Source organism: Chiloscyllium plagiosum, chromosome 21 (genome assembly GCF_004010195.1).
Source record: "Chiloscyllium plagiosum isolate BGI_BamShark_2017 chromosome 21, ASM401019v2, whole genome shotgun sequence".
NCBI lineage: Eukaryota > Metazoa > Chordata > Chondrichthyes > Orectolobiformes > Hemiscylliidae > Chiloscyllium > Chiloscyllium plagiosum.
The window spans coordinates 11,106,035-11,129,018 of NC_057730.1; the positions used below are offsets into that span (position 1 = coordinate 11,106,035).

A 22,984-nucleotide genomic window follows, 5' to 3' on the forward strand; every position below is an offset into this window, starting at 1 on the left:
ACCTCCTTCCACCTATCGCATTTCCAACGCCCCTCCCCCAAGTCCCTCCTCCCTACCTTTTATCTTAGCCTGCTGGACACACTTTCCTCATTCCTGAAGAAGGGCTCATGCCCGAAACGCCGATTCTCCTGTTCTTTGGATGCTGCCTGACCTGCTGCGCTTTTCCAGCAACACATTTTCACACTGACTCTCTGAATAGTATGTCATCCAGACCCATTCCTGGTACAGTGGGTCAGTGGACAGCACTGCTGCCTCACAGTGCCAGGGACCCCGGTTCAATTCTAGCCTCGGGCAACTGTCTATGTGGAGTTTGCAAGTTCTCCCTCCTACAGTCCAAGGATGTGCAGTTCAGGTGAATTGGCCATGCTTAAATTGCCCGTAGTGTTCAGGGATATATAGGTTAGTCAGGGGTAAATGTAGAGTAATAGGGTAGGGGAATGGTCTGGGTGGGTTACTATTCGGAAAGCCAAACAGCCTGTTCCACAAAGTAGGGATTCTATGGTTTACTCTTTTCCCAATAACCCTGCATTTCCCATGGCTAGCACCTAACCTGCACATCTTTGGACTGTGGGGGTAAACTGGAGCACCCGGAGGAAACCCACGCACGCGTGGGAAGAATGTGCAAACTGCAAACAGACAGTTGCCCAAGGGTGGAATCAAACCCGGGTCCCTGTGCTCTGAGCCACCATGCCACCCCGGAAAGATGGCAACAGTGCGAGCTCCTGGATAAAGCAACGAGAGTGGGATTGGGACCCATGCCTGCAGAGCGCAATGGATTAGCAGCCAATCGCCTTAACCACTTGGCCACCTCATCGCACTAGCCATGCAACTTGGCCTCCTGATTAAACCCTATATTCCCCCAGATGCTGTGCCTGCTCAGGTATGGACCCAGAACTCCAATGTGGACACTAAATGGAACTCTGTGCTGCTGTAAGATACTTCCTTCCTGTTTGTGTTCCAGGCGTTTGAGATAAAGCCAATGATGACATCCAATTCTACATCCCCTGCACTATCACTGATATTATGGCTGTGGTTGTTTAATCACATTCTGAATCAGAATAAGCATCATTAGCAAGGTGAACCTCATCCTGCTTGGCTTTCCCCTGCACAGCCTGCCCCCATCTTGGATTCCATCATCAACAAGGCTCTGTATTCATGGTGAACAATTTCTGAACCCTCTTGATCTTCTGCTTTGTACTCTCTATAAAGTTAAGGTCTTCCAAAACGCAGCTGTGCATAACATGTTCTCCATCAGACCCACTCACCCAGCACCACTCACTGAATTGCTTTGGCTGCAGGACTGACCTGGTTTTAAAATTCTCAACCTCATTTTCAAATCCCTCCCTAGTCTCATCTGCACTCATTTTTGTAATGGTCTCCTGTCCTATAATCCTCCCAGATTCCTATATTTGTACAAATCTGCCCTGTGCTTATTTATGATTAAAATCATCCCACCAGTAGTGACCATGCCTTCAGGCATCTGTGTTCCAAGTTTTAAACTCTCTCCTTTAACATCTCCATTTCTCTAACCTCATTGACCTAATTGAAGGTCCTCCTTAAAGCCTACCCTTTTCTCCAGCTCTTTGGTCACGTCTGTCACCTTATCTGCTCAATGCTGTTTGGTAATGTCCCTATGAAGTGATTTAGGATGTTTCACTATGTTAAAGATGTTATAAAAATGCAAATTAATGTTGTTATAATAAATGGAAATTGAATCTTTCATGACTCGCCCGAATACCAGAATGTAAGAATAATGTCTTCTGCAAGAATTACTTCAATGAATGGAATTGTGCATTCTGACTGAAATGCATCAATGGCTTAAAACAGGCCCATTCTCAAAGGAAACCTGATGCCCATTGAAGTTAGATGGTCAGTTAATATCTAGTGAAATGCCTCGGAGTTCCTGAGGTAAGAAATTAGACCTCATAAATCACCAGATGTGATACTAACTCCAAACCTGTCCAGCAGTAGTGAGCAGACTGGGCTGGTTGAAAACATTAACTCCATATGAGGGTTGTGAGCATGAGCAAGAATGGACAGCTGACTGATTGTTTGGAAGATGACTCAAACTCTAGAAATTAGACCACTGGTGATTTCAGCCCAATCCTACTCTGAGGCTTTCTTCAGGTCCCACTAGGAAAGTTTGGCAAGAAGTAGGAAGCTCTGATTAGGGGTCATCTAGACTCAAAATGTTATTTGCTCTCTCTCCATGGATGCTGTCTGACCCATTGTGATCTCCAACATTTGTTGTTTTCAGTAGGTTGCCATGAACGGCCGCCTCACAGCGCCAGGGACCTGGGCTTGATTCCTGCCTCGGGCGACTGTCTGTGTGGAGTTTGCACATTCTCCCCGTGTCTGTGTGGGTTTCCACCAGGTGCTCTGGTTTCCTCCCAAAATCCAAAAACGTGTAGGTTAAGTGAATTGACCATTCTCAGTTTCCCATAGTGTTCAGGGATGTGCAGGTGCATTGGTCAGGGAAAATAGAGAGTAATAGGTCTGGGTGGGTTATTCTTCAGAGGGTCAATGTGGACTTGTTGGGCCAAATGACTTGTTTCCACGCTGTAGTGAATCAATGACTTGTGTGAATACCACATAAAGAACTGCAGTTGATAGTCAGGGTCTTATTGCCAATGAGATAGTGGAAGATGATTCTGCAGCAAGGGAGATCTCCTGTTTCCTTGGAGGACCAACAGAAGTAAGAGACCTAGCCACGAAACGACACGACCAGCTATCTCTAGTAGTCACACACGCAGATGACAAGCAACATGAATTTGGCTGGGACAACACTACCATTATAGGGCAAGCGAAACAAAAAGCAGCCAGGGAATTCCTAGAAGCATGGCACTCATCCACAAACTCCATCAACAAACACATAGACCTGGACCCAATATACCGGCCACTACAGCAGACAGCTGAAACTGACAACCGGAAGCGGCAGGGACAGGCCACTATAAATGCCGGAGGAAACACCACAGAAGCGCTTCACAGGAGGCTCCCAAGCACTGAGGATGTCACCTAGACAGGGGACGAAACGTTTGCAACAAAAACTTCCAGCTCGGCGAACAGAACCACAACACAAATAAACTAATTTTGGAAGCTTTTAAAAAAAACAATTCTCTAACTTATTTTATTATTCTAATTTGTTCTAACACTGTGGCTTTCTAATGTTTTGCTGGAGTGCTATCAAATTAGGATAATTAGGATGATGGCATTGTAGAAATTATTTTCCAAAAACTTTGATAATGGTTCTGCTAGGCTTCAGGATATAATAAAATCAAAGAACACAGGATACAGTTAAAATCAGTATTTGGATCCTTAAGAAAAAGGGACAAAATGCTTAAATACCAAGGGACTCTTTCCTCTGCTCCAAGCCATAAAGAAGACTACAAAAACTAACCTACAATTTGTTCTACATCACTTTGGTATTCAATACAATAGTACAGCTCCAAAGTGTGAAGGCTGTCTCTTTTTATGTAAGGGCCTCAAATAGCCACAGGAGGGGTCTTTCAAGCTTGTGCCTTCCCACCCAGAGCTAATTCTAGTGGAGGTGGGAATATGGTGGTGTTCGAGTAGGCTACAACCATGCCTAAAGAAATTTTCTTTTCATTTCTAGGCCCGTCACCTCCAGAAGTGGACAATTCCTCACTGAGTCTTCGTTTCAGCATCTTGTTAAATCTATTTATATCTGTCCAAGTCAGGCGGTCAGTGAAGGTCATACAAAACCATACAGTGTCAGCATTGCTGTCTGATGAGACTAGTTGGTTATAGAAGCGTAATGTATACAAAAACAAATGACTGCACTACCAAAATTTCAAATGTTTAATTTATTTCTTTGCCTTCCAGAGCAGGGTTGTGAAGGGGAATTTGTAGCATCTTTCTTTGTGGGCTAGCAGAAACTAGTGTTCCCTCTTGTCCCACGCGAAAGGCATTTTTTGTTATATGAAACTTAACATTTGGGAATGGTGTGACATGATTCCTTTCTTTGCGAGCTTCATATGGCTGAGGAAACTCACTGCAGGTTTGATTTGAAAATGCAAACAGAATAATAGGGCCTGCTGGTGCAGTTGTCTTTTGTTGTATGCTCATTTTATGCAAATAAGATTTGGGAAAAGTCAATTCCTGGCTTGCCAAAGTTAGTGAAGTGATATGAAAAGCTTTAACCCTCACCTAATTATGGTGAATTTTTTTCTTTTCCCAATGACTGTTAAAATGCCGAGAGCACTCTCACCCTGCAGGCTGTTTAAAAGAACTCAATTCATGAGATTCATTTAAAACCTTTATTGTAATTCAATGCAATGCCAAAATAAAACACATTCAAAAGACATTGAAATTGCATGGATCTTGGTGGAGAAAAATAAGAAAAAGGAAATCATAAAATATCAGAAATATGATTTGGGGGCACACTGTCCCTCAAATTTTTGACCGAAAATTTATAAATCGCTTATCACAGGAATTTCCATAAATTGTTCTCTATCATGGAGCATGAGAGCAATGGAGCTATGAAAATGAGTCATTGCAGGTAAGGGCACATATCTTGAAGTATGGTGTCACAGGTCAAGAAAAATGTGATGCATTAAACTATGCTTTAACTCCTGACATCAAACATGCAAGTTTCACAGACACACACAGCATCCATTCCATCTGCCAGAGCTTGCATAATTTTTCTCACTATTGGCATCACTATGGTGTGCCTATTGTGGCAAAACATGCTTGGACATGTGCTGTTTTGTTCATTGCTTACCTAAGCCCTCGCTGCTGGCATGTAACGTGATTGCATCTGCATGCACTGTGGGAGCACACTTTGTTGTGGTCACCAATTTCTGTCTTGTATGCACATTATCTACCTATATCTCAATTTTCTAGATAATTATTAATAGAAATTGGCTATATGTGACAATCACTCACAGTCTTTGAATAGAAATTAACAAGAAATTCCTGGTCTGAACTCCACTCTAATTGGAAAAAATATTTATTTGTGGCATTGCATATTTCTTTTATTCATTCTCTCAATTTGGGTTTAGTGTTTAAGAACTGTTTTACATTAAGTTAAACACTAACAGTGGTCATATGTGGTAATGAAATCAAACAGGTTATGCATAACTCTTCACAAAGTATGATGACCTTTTAAATTTTAGCATTTTTAAATTACCTTGAAGGACTGATTCCTGATAATGTGCAAGGAAACTGGACTATAATCCCTACATCTGATTACTATAGAAAAGCTTCGTAGTAAATGGCTTTGGCATCAGTGGATTTGATTGCTTTGAAGCCACTGAAAGGGATTTGTAGAACCCTGGAGTCAAAATCACTAACTACTCTTAATAGATCAAACAACATCTGATCTCAATAATTCATAAAATAAAATGCTTACATATTTTCAATCAATAGGCCAAATTCTAATTAGAGCTCTTTAACATTAAATTCTGATGTCAAATTTAGCTGTTTAATTGGTCAGTAATAAACTGTATCAATTATATTGTTTGTTAATTTACTGAAGTATGTTCAAATGGAAAATACTCATTGCAAGATTCAAATCAAAAATATTAATAATTTTTCATAAACTGTCAGTAGATGACGTACATTTGCAAATGGGCATTTTGGCCTAGCCACTATTCCTCTGGCTGCTTAGTTCTACTGACAGGATATAATTGGGCACCTCAGTTATCTTTGAAACTCAGAGCATAATTTTACACTAAAATGTTGTGGTTCTGTTCACCAAGTTGGGAATTTGTTGCAGACGTTTCGTCCCCTGTCTTGGTGACATCCTCAGTGCTTGGGAGCCTCCGGTGAAGCGCTTCTGTGATGTTTCCTCTGGCATTTATAGTGGTTTGTCTCTGCCGCTTCCGGTTGTCGGAAGCGGCAGAGACAAACCACTATAAATGCTGGAGGAAACGTCACAGAAGCGCTTCACAGGAGGCTCCCAAGCACTGAGGATGTCACCTAGACAGGGGATGAAACGTCTGCAACACAAATTCCCAGCTCGGCGAACAGAACCACAACAACAAGCACCCGAGCTACAAATCTTCTCACAAACTTTTACACTAAAATGTTATGCAGCTGTTTCAATTTTATTGAAAAAGTGTGGTGCTGGTAAAGCACAGTCGGTCAGGCAGCATCCAAGGAGCATGAGAATCAACGTTTCGAGCATAAGCTCTTCATCAGGAATGATGGAAAGCTTAAGCTCAAAACATTGAATCTCTTGCTCCTCAGATGCTGCCTGACCGGCTGTGCTTTTCCAGCACTACACTTCTTGACTCTGATCTCCAGCATCTGCAGTCCTCAATTTCTCCTGTTTCAATTTTATACACTTTTCAAAAACATGCAGTTAAGAAAGTCTACTCTGCCAAAATTCCTAATGTTTAGTTCATTTCGTTGCCCTCCATAACATTGTATTTAAGTGCAATTTGCCCATGTATACTGCTACTTAATTGTACACATTACTGCAACTGTAGAAGCGATTTTAATTATCATAATAAATGTTCAAAGGGATAACATAATTACCAGCATATCCAGGAACAAAGGAAGTCATGTACAATTTTCTCTATCTATAGTAACTGCCTTTAGCAAGATCTAGTCAAACAGATAGGAGTGGAAACAATATGACTCTGCATCTCATTTTCATATCATTCTGAATTGCTTCCCAAAATAAATCAACTTCAAACACAATGATTCTTGGCGTCTGTTTCTTAAGTTACAGCACTGAAAATTTGAGCTGCGTTGCCTTGAAATAACACTCTAATATTTTGTACAATGTAGAGATAGCATCTGGACTAATGCACTTACATAATTCCAAAGTCCAACACAATGTTATGATAGAGCACAGATTTTCCCTATAGGATAAATGTGATGAGAAATTGAAGAAGGGCACCAGAACTATCACACAATGGTTAATAGGACCCCATCAATATGCCAGCATTGCTAGAAATCCATAACCATTAAAACATAACCAGCATTATACGCTTTCCTATTTATACTATAAGGTTTGTTATTAAACAGTTTTGTTTTCCCCGGACCTATTCACTTGGGAGGCCCTGTGGTTCAAATACTGAAATTGCATCTAATGTCTTTGATATCAGGATAGTAACTTTATTCTTGAAATAAAACCTTGCTTCTCTCTTACATTCCTTATATGCAAGATGATGTCTAAAATCATCTTCCAAATCAGGAGACAGAGAAACTAAAAAGTACAGCCAAAATTCTAACTGTAGACTTTGCCTTCTCTACTGGGAATGAGATAAAACATAGAGCGACCACCACTTATGAGGAAAAACATAGCTTGAATAATTTTTAAACATGTAGACTTTATTCAACTTATTTCTAGAGCTGTGAGGAATACTGTAGTTACAATTAAGGTTATGGGGCTGGATTTAATGCATACCAACAGAATAAGAACAATGATGGCCTTGCCCACTTAATTGTAGAGTACGTCCATGTGAGTCTCCTGGCAGTGGCAAAAGCACCCTTGATTAAGTCACAGGATGGAGAGGGCTCATATAACATGCCTGTCCACTGGCAGCACAATGTCAATTAGATTTATTAATGAGAAATTGAGACCAATTATTCATGAGTACCCTGCAAATAAAAGGGTACTGCAAAGCTGTTCTCATGCTTCAGATGACTCAACGATGTAAGGCTGTCGTGATGCAATTGTAATGTCACAGCCTTTGAGCCAGAAGGCTATGATTGAAGTACCACTGTCATAAGTTCTCTGAACAGACTGATTGGAAAATATCTAGACCTGATCAAAACCAAAAGAACTGAAAATCGGACGTACAAACAGAAATTGCTGGAAATTCTGCAGGTCTGGCAGCATTTCTCCATAGAAACCTCCAAGGCTCCAAGCTGCCTCATTATCAGCAACTGTGCCTATCAGATGAATGCATTGGGGAGGGTCCCCTTGCCCTAGTCTCTGTCATAGTTGAAGAAAATAGCTCACCACCACCTTCAAAGGTAATTAGGATGGGTAATAAACAGCAGTCTTGTTATGGATAGCAATATTCCATCAGCAAATAACAAAACTTTGGTATAGAGGTCCCTTTTGGTGCAGTGGTCGTATTCCCATTTATTCCAAAAGGTCTGTAATAATATCACTTGACAGGTAGATTAGGAAATATCTAACAAAACTTCGTTGTAGTTAAATTGAGTCAGTCATAGGTCAATTTCATTACTCCACAAGAAACCTAGCCTGAAATATTATCTTTATTCAATAAACAGAACAATTCCAATCTTGAAATTTAGTATTGAATTTCAAGTGATAAATGAACAAAATTTCATCATAATAAGGAGAGAACCACTTACCAACAGCAGTGATAAAGTCAAAATCGAATGTAAAAAGCAGAAATATACACCAATTTTGAAAATAATGAGCAATCATAAACTTACTAGGAACTCTGTTAATGGCTCTTAATGGCCTGAGAACCCGGACAGTTCGGATTGCTGAGAGACTTGCATTGTGTCCATCCAGTGAATATTCTAGCATTCTAGAATTAAAAATGCATGCATAATATAAATATAATTCAAATCATATGATATAGTAAGTTATTCTAAGCCATTTGGAGTAAATAATCATTTCTTTAAAAAAGGTTATTCTAAAGGCATGCTTGTCGCTAATCTACTCAGGGCAGATGCTCATCCATTTATGAAGGGTAATTGTATAGCTGTGAACTCCCTAATTTGCCTAGCTTGCCAAAACTGACAAGCAATGATCACAACATATTAGATTAGATTACTTACAGTGTGGAAACATGCCCTTCGGCCCTACAAGTCCACACCGACGCGCAACCCACCCATACCCCTACATTTACCCCTTTAACCGAACACTACGGGCAATTTAGCATGGCCAATTAACCTGACCTGCACATCTTTGGACTGTGGGAGGAAACCGGAGCACCTGGAGGAAACCCACGCAGACACGGGGAGAATGTGCAAACTCCACACAGTCAGTCGCCTGAGTCGGGAATTGAACCCGGGTCTCTGGCACTGTGAGGCAGCTGTGCTAACCACTGTGCCACCGTGCCGCCCACTATGTATTTGGGTATTGGAACAAACAAGTATTTGAGCTAAGTCAATATCATGGAACTCCCTTCCAAACCACATTATGGGTGTACCCATATCTCATTGATTGCAGTGGTTCTAGAAGGCAGCTCACTCTGCCACCATCTCCTGGGCAATTAGGGATCGGCAATAAATGCTTGCCTGGTCAGCCATTGCCAATATCACATTAACAAATTTTTTAAAAAGTGCCTTAGTATTTAACTAGTTTGTCTTTATTTAGTATTTGCTGTTGATTTATAAACATTGCACAGCAAAATTTCAAATTATTTTGGTAATTATACCAATTGATGTAAACAAATAAGAGCAAATTGATTCCCTTTTAAACAGATGTCAAATTCACTTTTTCATACAATGAAACCATGCAGATTTGACAACGGCTATGAAATACAGATTATTTTATTGGGCCATTTTATTCTGCAACAAAGCAGAGAAGGAAAAAAAATAATCACTCAAATATGAGAACTAGCATTATCTTGAGAAAAAGAAAAACCATAAAATGAATGCTGAAGCATTTTAGATGTTATTAGCAATTGGACTTTTAGTACCTTCACTATCTTGCATAGTGTAGATTTAAAATCTCTTGTATAAAATAAAATTACCAGCTTTTGAAAGACCCTGGATTGTTACTGCAGGGCATCCAATATGTAGTACAGGTACTGCCACTGTGCATTAGTGGTGGAGAGAATAAATCTTTAAGTTGATGAGTGAGATATCAATTGACTGTATGCTTCGTCCTGGATGATATCAAGCTTTTTGGAAATTCTTGGAACTGAGTTCACCCAAGGAAGTGGAGATTAATCCATTGCAATCCTGACTTGTGTCTTGTAGCACAGGCTTTGGTGAGACTGGAGGTGAGTTATTCATTGTAACATTCAAACCACTGTCCTGCTCTTGTAGTCTATAATATTTATTTGGATAGTCTATTCCAGTTTATAGTCAGTGGCAACCCCAAGTACGCCAAGCATTAATTTAGGAGTAAATTCCAAAATTCCAGTTTGAAGTGATGCTAAATTTAGGAATTACTGACGTGGATGTGAATAATGAATAGACTAATGTTTGCACACTAAAATAGCAAGCAGAGGAATGTTGAGCAAAAATGTTTACTGATTTCTGGTATTATTGTCAACAGTAATTTATTGCTTATATTTCCTTTATGAACTTTCCACCATAAATTAAAATTCATTATGTCATTAAACTCAAAAAGGCATTCACAAAATGCAAATGAAGGAGTGAACAAAGTGCATTAGAGACATCTGTCAAACTGCTTCTATTTAGGGGAGGCTTTCATACACTTACTGATGGTTAATGTAAACTCTAACGTACAAGCCTGGCTGTTGATTTCTCTAATACCAGTTGGCAGGTTGATTCCTAAGTTACCTCACAGAAAAGAAAATGGTTTGAATTCTCCCAATCACAGAGATGAAGCCCAAATCTAGAACTCCCACTGCTAAGCATAGTTGTTTCCATCTTCACTGGGGAAGGAATGCATATTGTGGTTCATGATGTGGCTGCTGATATAAAACAACAGCCTCGTTTTTTTTAATGCCTTATTTGCCTTCTCTCATTTCAGATTTTTCATTAGCCAGATGTGGGAAACATGATGTCTGCATATTGGACCTCATAGGGATAGTTCTAATATTAGTGGATATTCTTAGATAGGTAGGGTACCATTTTGGACAGATAAAATAACCCTTCATTATGGTCTGGGAAGACTTTTTTGTGGAGATAAGGTCTCTTTTGGATTTATTAAAAGTACCATGTGAATGCACTCTAATAAATGCAGAACCTCATTGATACTGTCAATGGCAACTGCCATACCATTTTAAATTCTTCCCCTTTAAATATTTTTAAAATGTCTAGAATGTTAGAAATATCATTGCTTGCACTTTTACACTATTGGTATAGGCCCAAGGACAATCATTACCAGATTAGAGCTCTATGATTGACTTTACAATCTTCCATTATCACAGTGGATTGCCTGCCATTTCACAGTTTGATGGTTACTGTAACCAGGGGGGGTTACAGATACCTAGAATTGCAAGTCCCACTTCAAATTCTTTTTATAAGAAATTGCAGAAGTTATAAATGGTGAATGGGTTTTCAATAAATGAGAGTTTTTGTTTGAAATCTACACTTAATAAATTTATTTTATCTCAACATCAGCCTCAATTCTGCTTATGGTGGAAACTGGATGAGTTGCTACAGTAGTTGTAAGAGCAAAGGATATTGACTGGGGTTCATGGCTTGTCAGCAATAATTTGGCATAGGGCCGAAAAGGGGCAATGGGGAGTTGTTAGCAGGTCTGCTCAAAAGCACCCTTCTGCCAAGTTTCCATGGAAATGGAATTCCATATCATGTTTTCATTTTTTAAAAAGATAAGATACTAACCCTGCCATTACAATGAAGAAATCCAGACGATTCCATGTATCTCCCAGGTAACACTTCTGCCCAAATATTCCAAGAGCCACCATCTTTGTGACCATTTCCACAGCAAAGAATGCAAAAATAAAGTCATCAAATGCCTGATGGTTTAAAGAAAGCCAAAAATTTTTTAAATTTAGAAATTCAAAATCCAGACATTTTACTTTCTCACCTTATGCATTAGGATCGTAAATCATTCTAAAAAAAATTGCAAAATATAGAATTGTAGTCATTTTTACATTTCAAAACTCTGCTTTGAATTTTATTTTTTCTTAAGAATTTGAACAATATGCAAGTAGCATATAGTAATTTGAGTCAAGAGACACTCAATACATTTTGGCATTTAATTTACAACAAAGATGGGACATCTTACCTTAAGAATGGTACATCTTTCAGACTTACATTCCACATCTTCACATGGTTGAAACATGCCCAGCGTAACACAATTCAAAAGGATGACTAACATGCTGACGTGCTCAAACCATGTAAGTCACTGAATTAAGGAAAATATATAAGGAAAATATAAGAATAATTGTAAAATATGTTAAGAAATTTACAGGAAACAAATTTGAAGTACAGAATATATGGCTCCATCAAAACAGCAACCCAAAAACTGAGATCATGAAAATACAAACAATTGTAGAAAGGAAATTATCATATAAATGATCATAAAATAGTTACAGAACAGAAGATGGCTATTTTGGTGATAGCTATGATGGATTGCTACTGCCACTCCTTTTCCCCATATCCCTGCAAATCTTTCTTTTTCAGATGGTTAGCCAATTCCCCTGTGAATGCCAAGGTTGATTATACATCTGCCACATTCTCAAGCAGTGCATTCCAGATCTTAAACATTTTTTGCATAAAAAGAGATTGTCCTCATGTTGCCATTGCTCTTTCTGCTAAGTATCTTACATCTACACCCCTTGATTCTCAATTCTTTTACCAGTAGGAACAGAGTCTCTCTACTTTCTCTGTCCAGGCCATTCACAATTTTGAACATCTCCATCAAATTTCCTCTTAACCATCTCTTCTCTATGGAGAGAACTCCCAGCTTTTGCAATGCTTCCATGTTGCATGAAATTATGCCCAGTACACCAATTTAATTCATTAATCTAATCAAGGAGTACAGAGAACCCAAATCAAATGCCTGGGTATCTCCACTATAAACTTCCCTCCAGTCTTAAACAACTGTACCTCTCTAGTCCCTATTTCCTGTCACTCAGCCAATTTTGTATCTATATTATCACCACGATGCTACAAGATGAAGAACCCTATTCATGCTTTTATGGGATGTGGCATTACTGGAAATGACAGAATTTGTTATCCATTCTTATTCAGTGGGTTGCCATGCCATATCAAAGGGAAGTTAAGAGTTAACCTCATAGTTGTGGATCTGAAGTTTCTTGTAGGACTGACCGTGTAAGGCAAACAGTTTCCTTTCTCTAAAGGATATCAATGGATCAGATGGTTCCATAATTGCCTGCATAACTCAGTCATTCTTTTTCTTTTAAAATTTGTATTTTTTAAAATTGAGCCCTTAAAATGAGTCTAAACATAATTATATTATTGAGCAAAATGATTCATAACGAGGATTTTATAATCGTGTGTCCAAAAATTTCAACTAATTGTTGTCAACAGTCAACCACCTAAGAGCTTGACAGTGTCATGGCAGATTATAAAAACAGATCATAAACAAGGGTCTCAAAACGATTTGCTAAAGATATACAGTATACCATTTTGGTGAATGTGTTAGGCTGTGTTCTTCTGACTCAAAGTAGAGTTGATTACATTTGAGCATTCCTAAGTTCTTCTTCAGCACTTGGATCACCTTTACTACATGAGGATAACAATATATATCACTGTATTCCCTCAAATGACAATGTGAAGAGCAAGCACAATAACCTGGCAGACCTTCTAGCATCTCTGACTCAAATAGTTAATGCTTTTATCTAAAACATACCTACAGATTTCAATTTTTATAGATTTGAGCCCAAAGAGTTTAACTGGGTGTATGTGGTAATGCAGTATCATGATAGGTAAAGTCAAGATTAACATTACTTGCCAGTCCAGCTAAACAGAAAGCCAACACATTTTTGAGAAGCATTTTTTTGCTTTTTTTTATTATAAATATAAACCACTGCAGCCTTAGATGATTTAAAGGTAGCTTTCTCTTAATTTGTATCGAATTTAACAGCCAGTTATTGATGATCAGAAGCAGGAAAAAATACAAGAAGTCAATACTAAACAATACAAGCTCATGACTTTATCATCCATCCATGGAGAGCATGAAGCACAGTGCAGAATGTTTTGCCTTGAAATAGATTCCAGTTCTTAATATATATCTTTATGTTTGGATTCTGCTCCAAGTTCTAAATTATTACAGAAAGCTTAAAATATGTCACTGGGGAAGGGAAAATCAATCAAATGGAACAATACGATACTGTCTTGAACCTCTAGAGCACCTCAAATTCTTCCTATGCCTTCAGATATACTTTCTTTATTAAGGCTTTGGGAACTCGCAAAAAACATCTACTAAAACAATAATTTAACTATTTAACAAACTACTAATGTAAGTGAACAAAAAAGTAATTATGACAAATTTCCTTTTTTGAGACTAAGAGTGGCGGCACATGTAAAAATGGGAAGGACTCCTGCCTACGAACATGCTAGGTTGTCCCACATGTTTACATTCTCTCAGCTCACAGCACATTCACAGACAGAAAAATAATAAAGATAATAGCTGGGAAGTTTTGAAACCTGCCTGGACCTTCAAGGCTCCAACATCTGGGTGCCTTAATTAAAAGCATTTCATTCTCTGCAAACCAAGAGCATCACTCAACCTCTGCTCATCACTCCAGCCTACTCTACAAATGTCAAAGACCAGGCTGTAGTAAAACAAAAACAGAAATTGCTGGAAAAACTCAGCAGATCTGGCAGCGTCTGTGGAGAAAAATTAGAGTTAAGGTTTCAGGTCCAATGACCCATCCTCAGAACTTCCTCAGAGGCTATATTGAACCGCTTCAGTGTTTTGGCTGAAAACTATCAGGAGAGAAGGAAAGCTCTGATCCTCAAGGACAGCAAAAAAAAGACTAAAATACTAAATTTAAAGTAAAATATTGTGGATGCTAGAAATCTGAAACAAACAGAGTTAGGTGCTGAGTTTCTCTGGCATTCTCAGCATTTGTTGCAAAAACAAATTATCCTGCCTAAAAAAGGAAACCTGAACAGATCTGGCTGCAGGGTCAGTGTTATTAAGAGATCCTGGCTCCAGTATCCCACCAGGATGTCTACCACTATGTGGTAAATATTTCATGCACCAATGAGTGTGAGTTAGCATTGTAGGTTGCCATCATAATGGCTGTCAAACAGGCAATACTTACTGATGACAACCACCTGATGAAGGAGCAGCGCTCTGAAAGCTAGTGCTTCCAAATAAACCTGGTGTTGTGTGATTTTTAACTTTGTACACCCCAGTCCAACACCAGCACCTCCAAATCATGACTTGTTGAAAGAGATTACTATTCTAAAGGTAAATGAAATTGCTGTTCTATTCATCAGGACAAAGGAAAGATTGCTCCACTTCATTGGTTCTGATACTTTTGGTACAGTTATTCGTCAGCAACTCAATGCACCATCTGAAGCTCTATCCAAACATACATTATAATCTTCAAAATACATATTGGCCCTTTTCTGTAAATTTAGCCTCAGGGTGTTAAGATTAACGATATTTTTGTATGCACGAATGGTTCCTGGAATTCACCTATGTACTAGCTTGAGAAATGGAATCAATAGATGCACAGTCGATGCAAGAATCTTTAAATGTACATTTCACCTTAAAATTGACCTGGGAAGGTCTCATGATACAAATGGAATTTGAACATCCTTGATCCAAGAGACTTGTACTCAACCAATTTTTTAATTAAGTACGTCTGTTATTTTCATTTGTTTGATTTTCAGCTGCAAACTCAATTAAAAACAGTAATTTTCAAAGAGTTAAACACAGTGCTTTTATTCACACCTCAAAAATATTACTGAAATCATTTTGCTTCCCAAAACGCTAAAATTTCATTGTTGTACATCAGCGCACTGTCTTGCACTTTATTTAAACGAGTCTTTTGATTTTTTTCTGTCAATGTCTTCACATGAAATAGTCAAATCACATTTTTTTTCTATGGAGCTAAGAAGTGAATATGAATGTGAAAACTGATGTAAAAGCTAACTAAAAATAACATGTTTCAGAAATAATGGGACTTTTTACCACTTCTCTTCCCATTGTCCAAAAGCCTGATACACTCCTCCTAGCTCAAGCAGTGATTTACTTATCTTATTAATGTAACATAGAATGGTGCTATGTTCACTGCTTCCTGTGCAATCACTGTGTCAACTTATATTTTGTGATTCTTGTGATGAGTCCCTCTTCAGTCCACAAGAATGACTCTGAGCTTCTGATCATTTACTATTTTAATGCTACGTCCCACTCCCATTCTGTCCTCTTTCTTCAGGCTCCTACATCATTCCAATGAAGTTTAACACAGTTTTTAAATTAGGAACACTACATCTTTTAAACTCAACACAGTTCAAAATGTTAAACTATAACATTTTTGGACAGTAGATGATAATAATGGTTTATTGTCATTCACAATTCCTTTACAGCTTTTTTTGTATCTTGTACCTTTACAACTTCCTTTTGTTTGCATCATCCTCCCTTGTATTTAATCACTGTTGTCTTCTATCTGACCAAATACTCTTCCCTTTGTTCTTTTGACATAGCTCCTCCTGCACTTTGTCCCCTGCTGCATCAGATGCCTGCTAACTCCCAACACCACTACTGCCACTCACTGCTTCCTCCAGTGTCCCCACCCAAGGAGCCTCTCCACAGACTCTGCCAGACCTGTTGAATGTAGCTGCCATTTTCTGTTTGCGTATTATACATAGGATCCTATGCCACAACATAATTTTACACCATTAGAGGTTCAGTGTGCTACACAAAAATGAAAGATCTGAAGAAGAACAAATTCAAACTTGTTGAAGTTGAAGTATTTAACCCAAACAAAACTATTCTTGAATCCAGCTGATACTTTTTTTTTTAAAATCCTTATCCTTTCCTGAAAACCAAAGTAAGCAAAATATACGAAACCCCTGCACTGAATACATTTTATATTTAGTGGTTTCTGTTGTGGCCATTTGGTCACAAATTTCTTTTGTAGAAACTAAGACTTTAATGGTGGTTGAAATAAATGGATGAAGTGTGATTGTGTTGCAAACTTTGGATCTAGCTGAGACTTGAGTTGCAGAACAAAGTTCATTTCTGTATATAGAAAACTTCGAACACTGAAGTTGAAATTACTTGAATACTTTACATGATACATCTCTCCAACACCAGAAATCAGTAACAGGAAAGAGATAATGGGCACCTTGGTCTGGAACTTGAATAAGGCAGAGTTATTTTATTGCTTAAAAAGGCATCATGTTGAAAATTAAACAATGGTGCCATAAGGTTATTGTAAGAAAGGAGGACAGATCTGTATTTTTATAATGCCTTTCATGATCACAAATTGCTTTACAGCCTATTGATTATGATTGCAAAGTGGTCATTGTTGTAATGTAGAAACTGAGGCAAGTTTTTCTTATTATGGAGGATGCCAATGATTGGTCAAGAGAGTGGGATTAACACCCTTATCATTCTTGGAAAAAAGTCATGGGAGCATCTGCATCCATGTGGAAAGGCAAATGAGGTGACTATGAAACATCTCATCTGAAATGCTGCACCCTCTGAATAATGAACTGAAGTATCAGCCTTGAGTTCTGTGCTCAAGTTTCAAATGGGGGCAATACTCTCACATTCTGACTGAGTGTTACCCACTGAGCTATGACTGGTAAGCAGGCTGATTTGCTCAGTTGGTTGGACAGCTAGTTTGTAATGCAGACTGATGCAATCTGCATGGGTTCAATTCCTAAACTGACTGCGGTTACTGTGAAGTACTCTCCTTCTCAACTTTCCCCTTCACCTAAGGTGTGGTGACCCTCAGGTAAACTACATGAATTGTCTTTCTCTAATTAGAGAGCAGCCTTAAGGTCCAGTAACACTTTGCCTTTATTACTCTATGGCGGATGCATTAATAATCACATATTTAGCCTTTTAAACTTATTTTAAAGTTGCCACATATAAAATAAAATGTTCTTCATTTCTAGTCTTATTCGCATTTGTCATTCGCATTAGTGTCAGTATGCAGTGCAACAGTTGCTAATTCCTTTGCACTTTAAACTTTTCTGATGACAGTTTTGTTCTATATAATTGGAATTTCACTTATATCTTCGCCACAGCACTCCTCTGCATTTTTGGAAACAATTCTTACCACAACAGCTTTCCTCCCAGTTCTCTGGCATCAAGTTCATCTCTCTTGTAATTCTTCTCCCATGAGTTTAATATCTTGTGTCTGGCCATTTTAAGATAGAAACTCATCTATCCCAATTGTATTCAAAGAAAATCTAAATAACAACTTATTTCTTGACTTTGCAAGATGTCTTAATGGTTAAGCCAACAATTTATCATATGACAGGACAAAAAAGTCAAGATCATACAGAAAAAAAACATGGCTTAGAGCCTAGATAGAGATGTACAGCAAGGAAACAGACCCTTTGGTTCAACTTGTCCATTAATTTGTTGAAATAGATTTACACATGGGAAAACTTTGCTAGATCGCCAACGTTTTTAATTCAATCTATTTTGTCAATTGTTCAATGTCTACTTACACAAGAGAAAGTGGTGTCAAGTGCTTGTAGTATCTGTAATTGACTCTTTAAAGGTATGTTGATTTACACTATTAGTGTTGTTTAGATTAAATTGTCTACAATGTGGAAACAGGCCCTTTGGCCTAACCGACCCTCTGAACAGTAACCCACCCAGACTCATTTCCCCCTGACTAATGTACCTAACACTATAGGCAACTTAGCATGACCAATTCACCTGACCTACACATCCTTTGGAATATGGGAGAAAACCAGAGCACCCAGAGGAAACCCACGCAGTCACAGGGAGAATGTGTCGAACCCAGGTCCCTGTCACTGTGAGGCAGCAGTGCTAACCACTGAGCCACCGTGCCACAATAAGGGTTGGTTTCTGAGCTGATTTTTAAATTTTTCCATACATGCCATTATTACCATAGGGTTCGTTGGTTTAATACAGAATATATACTGGGTGAATAAGCATGAAATTGCTTTGAGTTAGCAGGGACAGTATGAGATATCAAGGGGGTAGGTGGAGAGACACGGGCTGTTAGGTATTGATATAGATGTGACATGGGATATGGTGGGCTGGATAAAAGCAAATTATTTAAATCAATTTTGCCTCTGCACCTGCCAATATAGGATTGGCAGGTTCATGTCCAGCATATATCCACCTCCCTGGCACAAAAATCATTTTCTGTAGTAGGTACACTAGCTAAGTCATTTTCTAACTCCAACATGAAAATTCAATCCATGTGAAGATACATTCATTGATCCTGACCACTGGTATGGGTCACTGAACCTCTTTCAACATTGCAGTCATGTTCTTGGAACCAGATTCCTGGAAATACCCTCCCTGCCTTCTTGCAGCCATTGTCTACTCAGGGTGTGCCTTATGTTTAATTGATCAGTGATCTCTAACAATCAAGATTCCCACTCCACTTCACCCTCATATACCTACTAATTCTACCAGCAATGTACCCACTTCTGCCTGATTCCACATATATTTAGGAATTCAACTATGCCAAGCCCATCACCTAAATACACTAAACCCATTCAATGAAATTTTTCCCTCTCAGCTCAACTGTCTAGAAGCGCTAGTGCTCCAAACTGTAGAACAGGCTGTGATTGAAACATTTGCATTTGGCGTAACTGACAACATTTATGATGACAATATCTTCCTACTTTATGCTCCTCCTCAAATTTTATTTCAGTCCCAATCTTTCTACATTTGTCACTAGTCTTCCAAAACTGAATAAGAAAAAACTGGGAGCTCTTTCCCTTGCTTATTGCTGCAGTCTCTGTGTTTTTTTCTTTCATCCAAGTCTTCCACAAACATAATGAAGGAACTTCTGTGCAATGGGTATGATTCCCCTTGAAGAAGAGTGTGCTACCTTTAAGAGTTTCTGTTTAGCCTGGTGTCCTGCCAGCTCTGAATACAGCTGTGTAATCTCTTGAGTATGTAGTCAGTCAGCAGCCTATTCTATACTAGGTTGCACACTGAAATCATTTAGATTAGGAGATAGTATGAGGTTTGTGTGCCTACCTGCTTTGATGTGACTAGGCATGGGACAAACACACATTGAGACCCACTGTTTTGAAAATCCACTTTGTACCAATAGTTTCTTAGAAAGCACAGAAGTCTTGTGTTCACTTATATCAGTAAGTCACTTGCCTTTTCAAATTTTCCATTAGTAATCCAAAAGCTAATGCTACTTAACTGTAATGCTTGAACAGTGCATTAGTTATTGGCTTTCTAGAGAATTGTGTTTTGGACAGGATTGCCTTTTAGTAAGCTGAATGAAATGTTTTACTTTGCTGAAGTAAAAGATGAAGATAAGGTTATTACATAATGACAAAACTGATCACAGTTCATCAGAACTGTCTCCTCAAATCATTGTGTGTGCAAAAACATTTGTTCTATCATTTTATGCAATAACCTATAATGAAAAGAAATGCTGTGAAACCATAAATTAGACTGTTCACATTTGCCATCTCTCAGAACTGTAAACCATAAAATTGAAATTACTAATAATCACAAACAAGTTAAAATCAGCAATTTAAAATACTAATAGAGCAGAAGCCATGCATATTTTTTAATTAGATGATCAACTTAAGTAATAATGGATAATAATAATAATAGTAATAATAAGTACTAACAAATGAATACAAAATAGGACTGAAAAGCAACCATATGATTTTGGGGGTACTTCAATCAAACAACCTACCAGAGGTCAGGAAGTTCAATAATGTAACTTGATCATACTTTTGATCAAACATTTTACACCTTTTACACCAATTTTTTTGGCAACAATTATAGATTGCAAGATCAGGGGCACTTGAGAGATGCTAAAACAAATGAGCAACCTCATTGGCCCTTTTTGGGTATTAGCTATCAAAATATGATTTCAGAAATTTCTAACAGGTATGAACTACATTCATGTCTCATCACTGATCACTGATGTTCTGTTTAACTACCTCAGATTTTACTCCTCAATGGTGAGTAACATGGAATGCCTTTAACTTGAGTATCAAGTATCCCTGTATGAACAAATAGCAGTGAGAAAGGATACAAAATAGTGAATTATATTTTAAAGTAAGTCAGCCATTATTACAAATGCCAAAAATCCACTTTCAATCATTCAGAACTTGGAAAAACAGTAACAAGACTGAAGGCAGATATTGATTCACTGTTTGTATATCGTCTCAAAAGCTAAATCTTTGGGTATCACATATGTAATCATCTACTCAAAGTCTATAGAGTAACTGTTGCTATGTTATATTTGGCAAAATCTGTCCCTCAGTCAGCATGGTATATGTTGTGGTCAAGGTCACCAGAGCCATCCAAAATGCCTTGTCACTGCCACCAATCCTTCTGGTTGATATTAGTCGAAGTTACTGATATATGCAAAGAAGGATACCCACTTAAAGTTTGTTCAATCCTGACAATACAGAATAAGTTTATTATACCTACCTGACAGCTAGTTACAGGACAATAATACATGATAGCATCAAAAGAGACCACTGGAGTCAATTGAAGTCTAAGTACATATTATATTAGCTACATTGCTCTTACACCAAGTACTACAGTACTAGAACATGAACTGGCACAACTAGCTAGCTCTTTCCAGAATCAGTTCTTTCTCTTCTGATGGATGGAACTTATCTCATGATGCCAGGAGTGCCCACTTCCAATGAATGAATAATAAAACATTGACCTTTACAGGTACTGATTGCCTTAAACAACAGTCATCATCATCCGTGTTAAATAAATCATCAAATTCTTTCACTGCAACAGTTACTGGGTTATGGAAAAAGTGCTATAAAGAGTTGTAAATTGATAGTCCAAAACTATGTACACATTGAAGACAACTTAAAATATCTTACATAACATATACAGCAATGATTTACTTTCAGTTTGTTACACTTTCTTTTCAAACTCAGTCTAATATGCATTGCTGAATAATTTTAATGATCTTTCTGTGCCAATGCTGCACTGACATAGGGAGTATAAAACTGTAAAATATTCTATAATTTAGTTCACTTTCTTTTTTCTGAATTTTCACAGCTCCTCACAGAATCACTGAATCCCTACAGTGCACAAAGAGGCTATTCAGCCAATTGAGATCATACCCGCCATCCAAAAAGCACGTCACCCAGACCCATAACCCCACATTTACCATGACTAATCCACCTAGCCTGCACACCATTGGACTGTGGCAAAAACCCATACAGACACAGGGAGAACATGCAAACTCCACACAAACAGTCACCCAAGGCTGGAATTGAACCCGGGTGCCTGGCACTGTGAGGTAGGAGTGCCACCCATGTCCCCTGCACAAATAGAGCATAGCTTCATCCATAATTCTTTCAACAACAACAGAAGATGATGGAGAAACTAAGTAGGTCCAGCAGCATCTACAGAGAAAGAAAGAGTTATTGTTTTGAATCCAGTGATACAATGTCTGTTTTATTCTCCTTTTAATGTGTCTTCCAGCATTCTGCAAACTCCCACAAACAACAATTTGATCATGACAAGACAATCTGTTGTTTGCAAAGTTATTTGGAAGGTTGTTTGAATGACAAACATTGGCCAGAACACCAACAATAACTCCACTTATATACTTCAAAGTAGTGTCATAGCATCTTCAACATTCACCCAAGCAAGCAGATGGTGAAAGGAAAGGTTTCAGTAAATGAAATCAACAAATAATTGTGCAGATTATATAATCCAATGTGAAAGATAGAAGTCATCAAGCCTATCAAGCAAAAATAAGGCGTTTATTTTAGGTCCTCCAGTGAAGTTATGGTTCACATGTTCCACAGGTTCTTAAAACAAATGTAACCATAATTAAGTATCAACTTTTTCCATTTCTTTGTCTTGAAGCCCCACATAGCAATTTTCAATGTAACAGCTTTAAGCAAAAAAGACAACATACAAATATAGCTGTACAATCAATTGTCTTAGATTCCAATTGTTTATATTGGTTAAAGGAGACTAATTATATTAACGTTAAAAATAACAAGCTAATGACTTAGCACGTAATTTTGTCTTTGATCACTCATGATTAAAGAAAACTTTTATTCCAAACCAAAGTCTGCAAAAAGCATTTGCTGTATAATTCGATCTGAGATACTAACTCCTGGTTACATTTTGTTTTTTTTATGTAAATCCCCACACTATTGCCAAAAAGTGGTAGTGCCTATTCCTCCCCAGCACCCATGTCGTGTGCGTGCAGGTGTAGGATACAGTGAAGAAACAACAAGTGCAGAAAACTTT

The 22,984-nt window shown here is 38.1% G+C and overlaps 1 protein-coding gene across 4 annotated transcripts in view; it reads right to left on the reverse strand.

Annotated features, from left to right (window-relative positions):
• The window catches only part of cacna1ha (calcium channel, voltage-dependent, T type, alpha 1H subunit a), a 294,694-nt gene extending 282,735 nt beyond the window's left edge, over positions 1-11,959 (reverse strand). For 3 of the 4 annotated variants that reach the window (XM_043711238.1, XM_043711240.1, XM_043711239.1), the window contains exons 1-3: positions 11,849-11,951; positions 11,443-11,576; positions 8,383-8,480 (exon numbers count right to left, since the gene is read on the reverse strand). In XM_043711238.1, coding sequence (XP_043567173.1) covers positions 8,383-8,480; positions 11,443-11,576; positions 11,849-11,941 — 325 coding nt within the window. In that variant the 5' untranslated portion in view covers positions 11,942-11,951. Of the gene's footprint in view, positions 1-8,382; positions 8,481-11,442; positions 11,577-11,848 lie in introns of all 4 variants that reach the window. The other variant, XM_043711241.1, reaches the window with a different exon arrangement.
• Between the last annotated feature and the right edge of the window lie 11,025 nt (positions 11,960-22,984).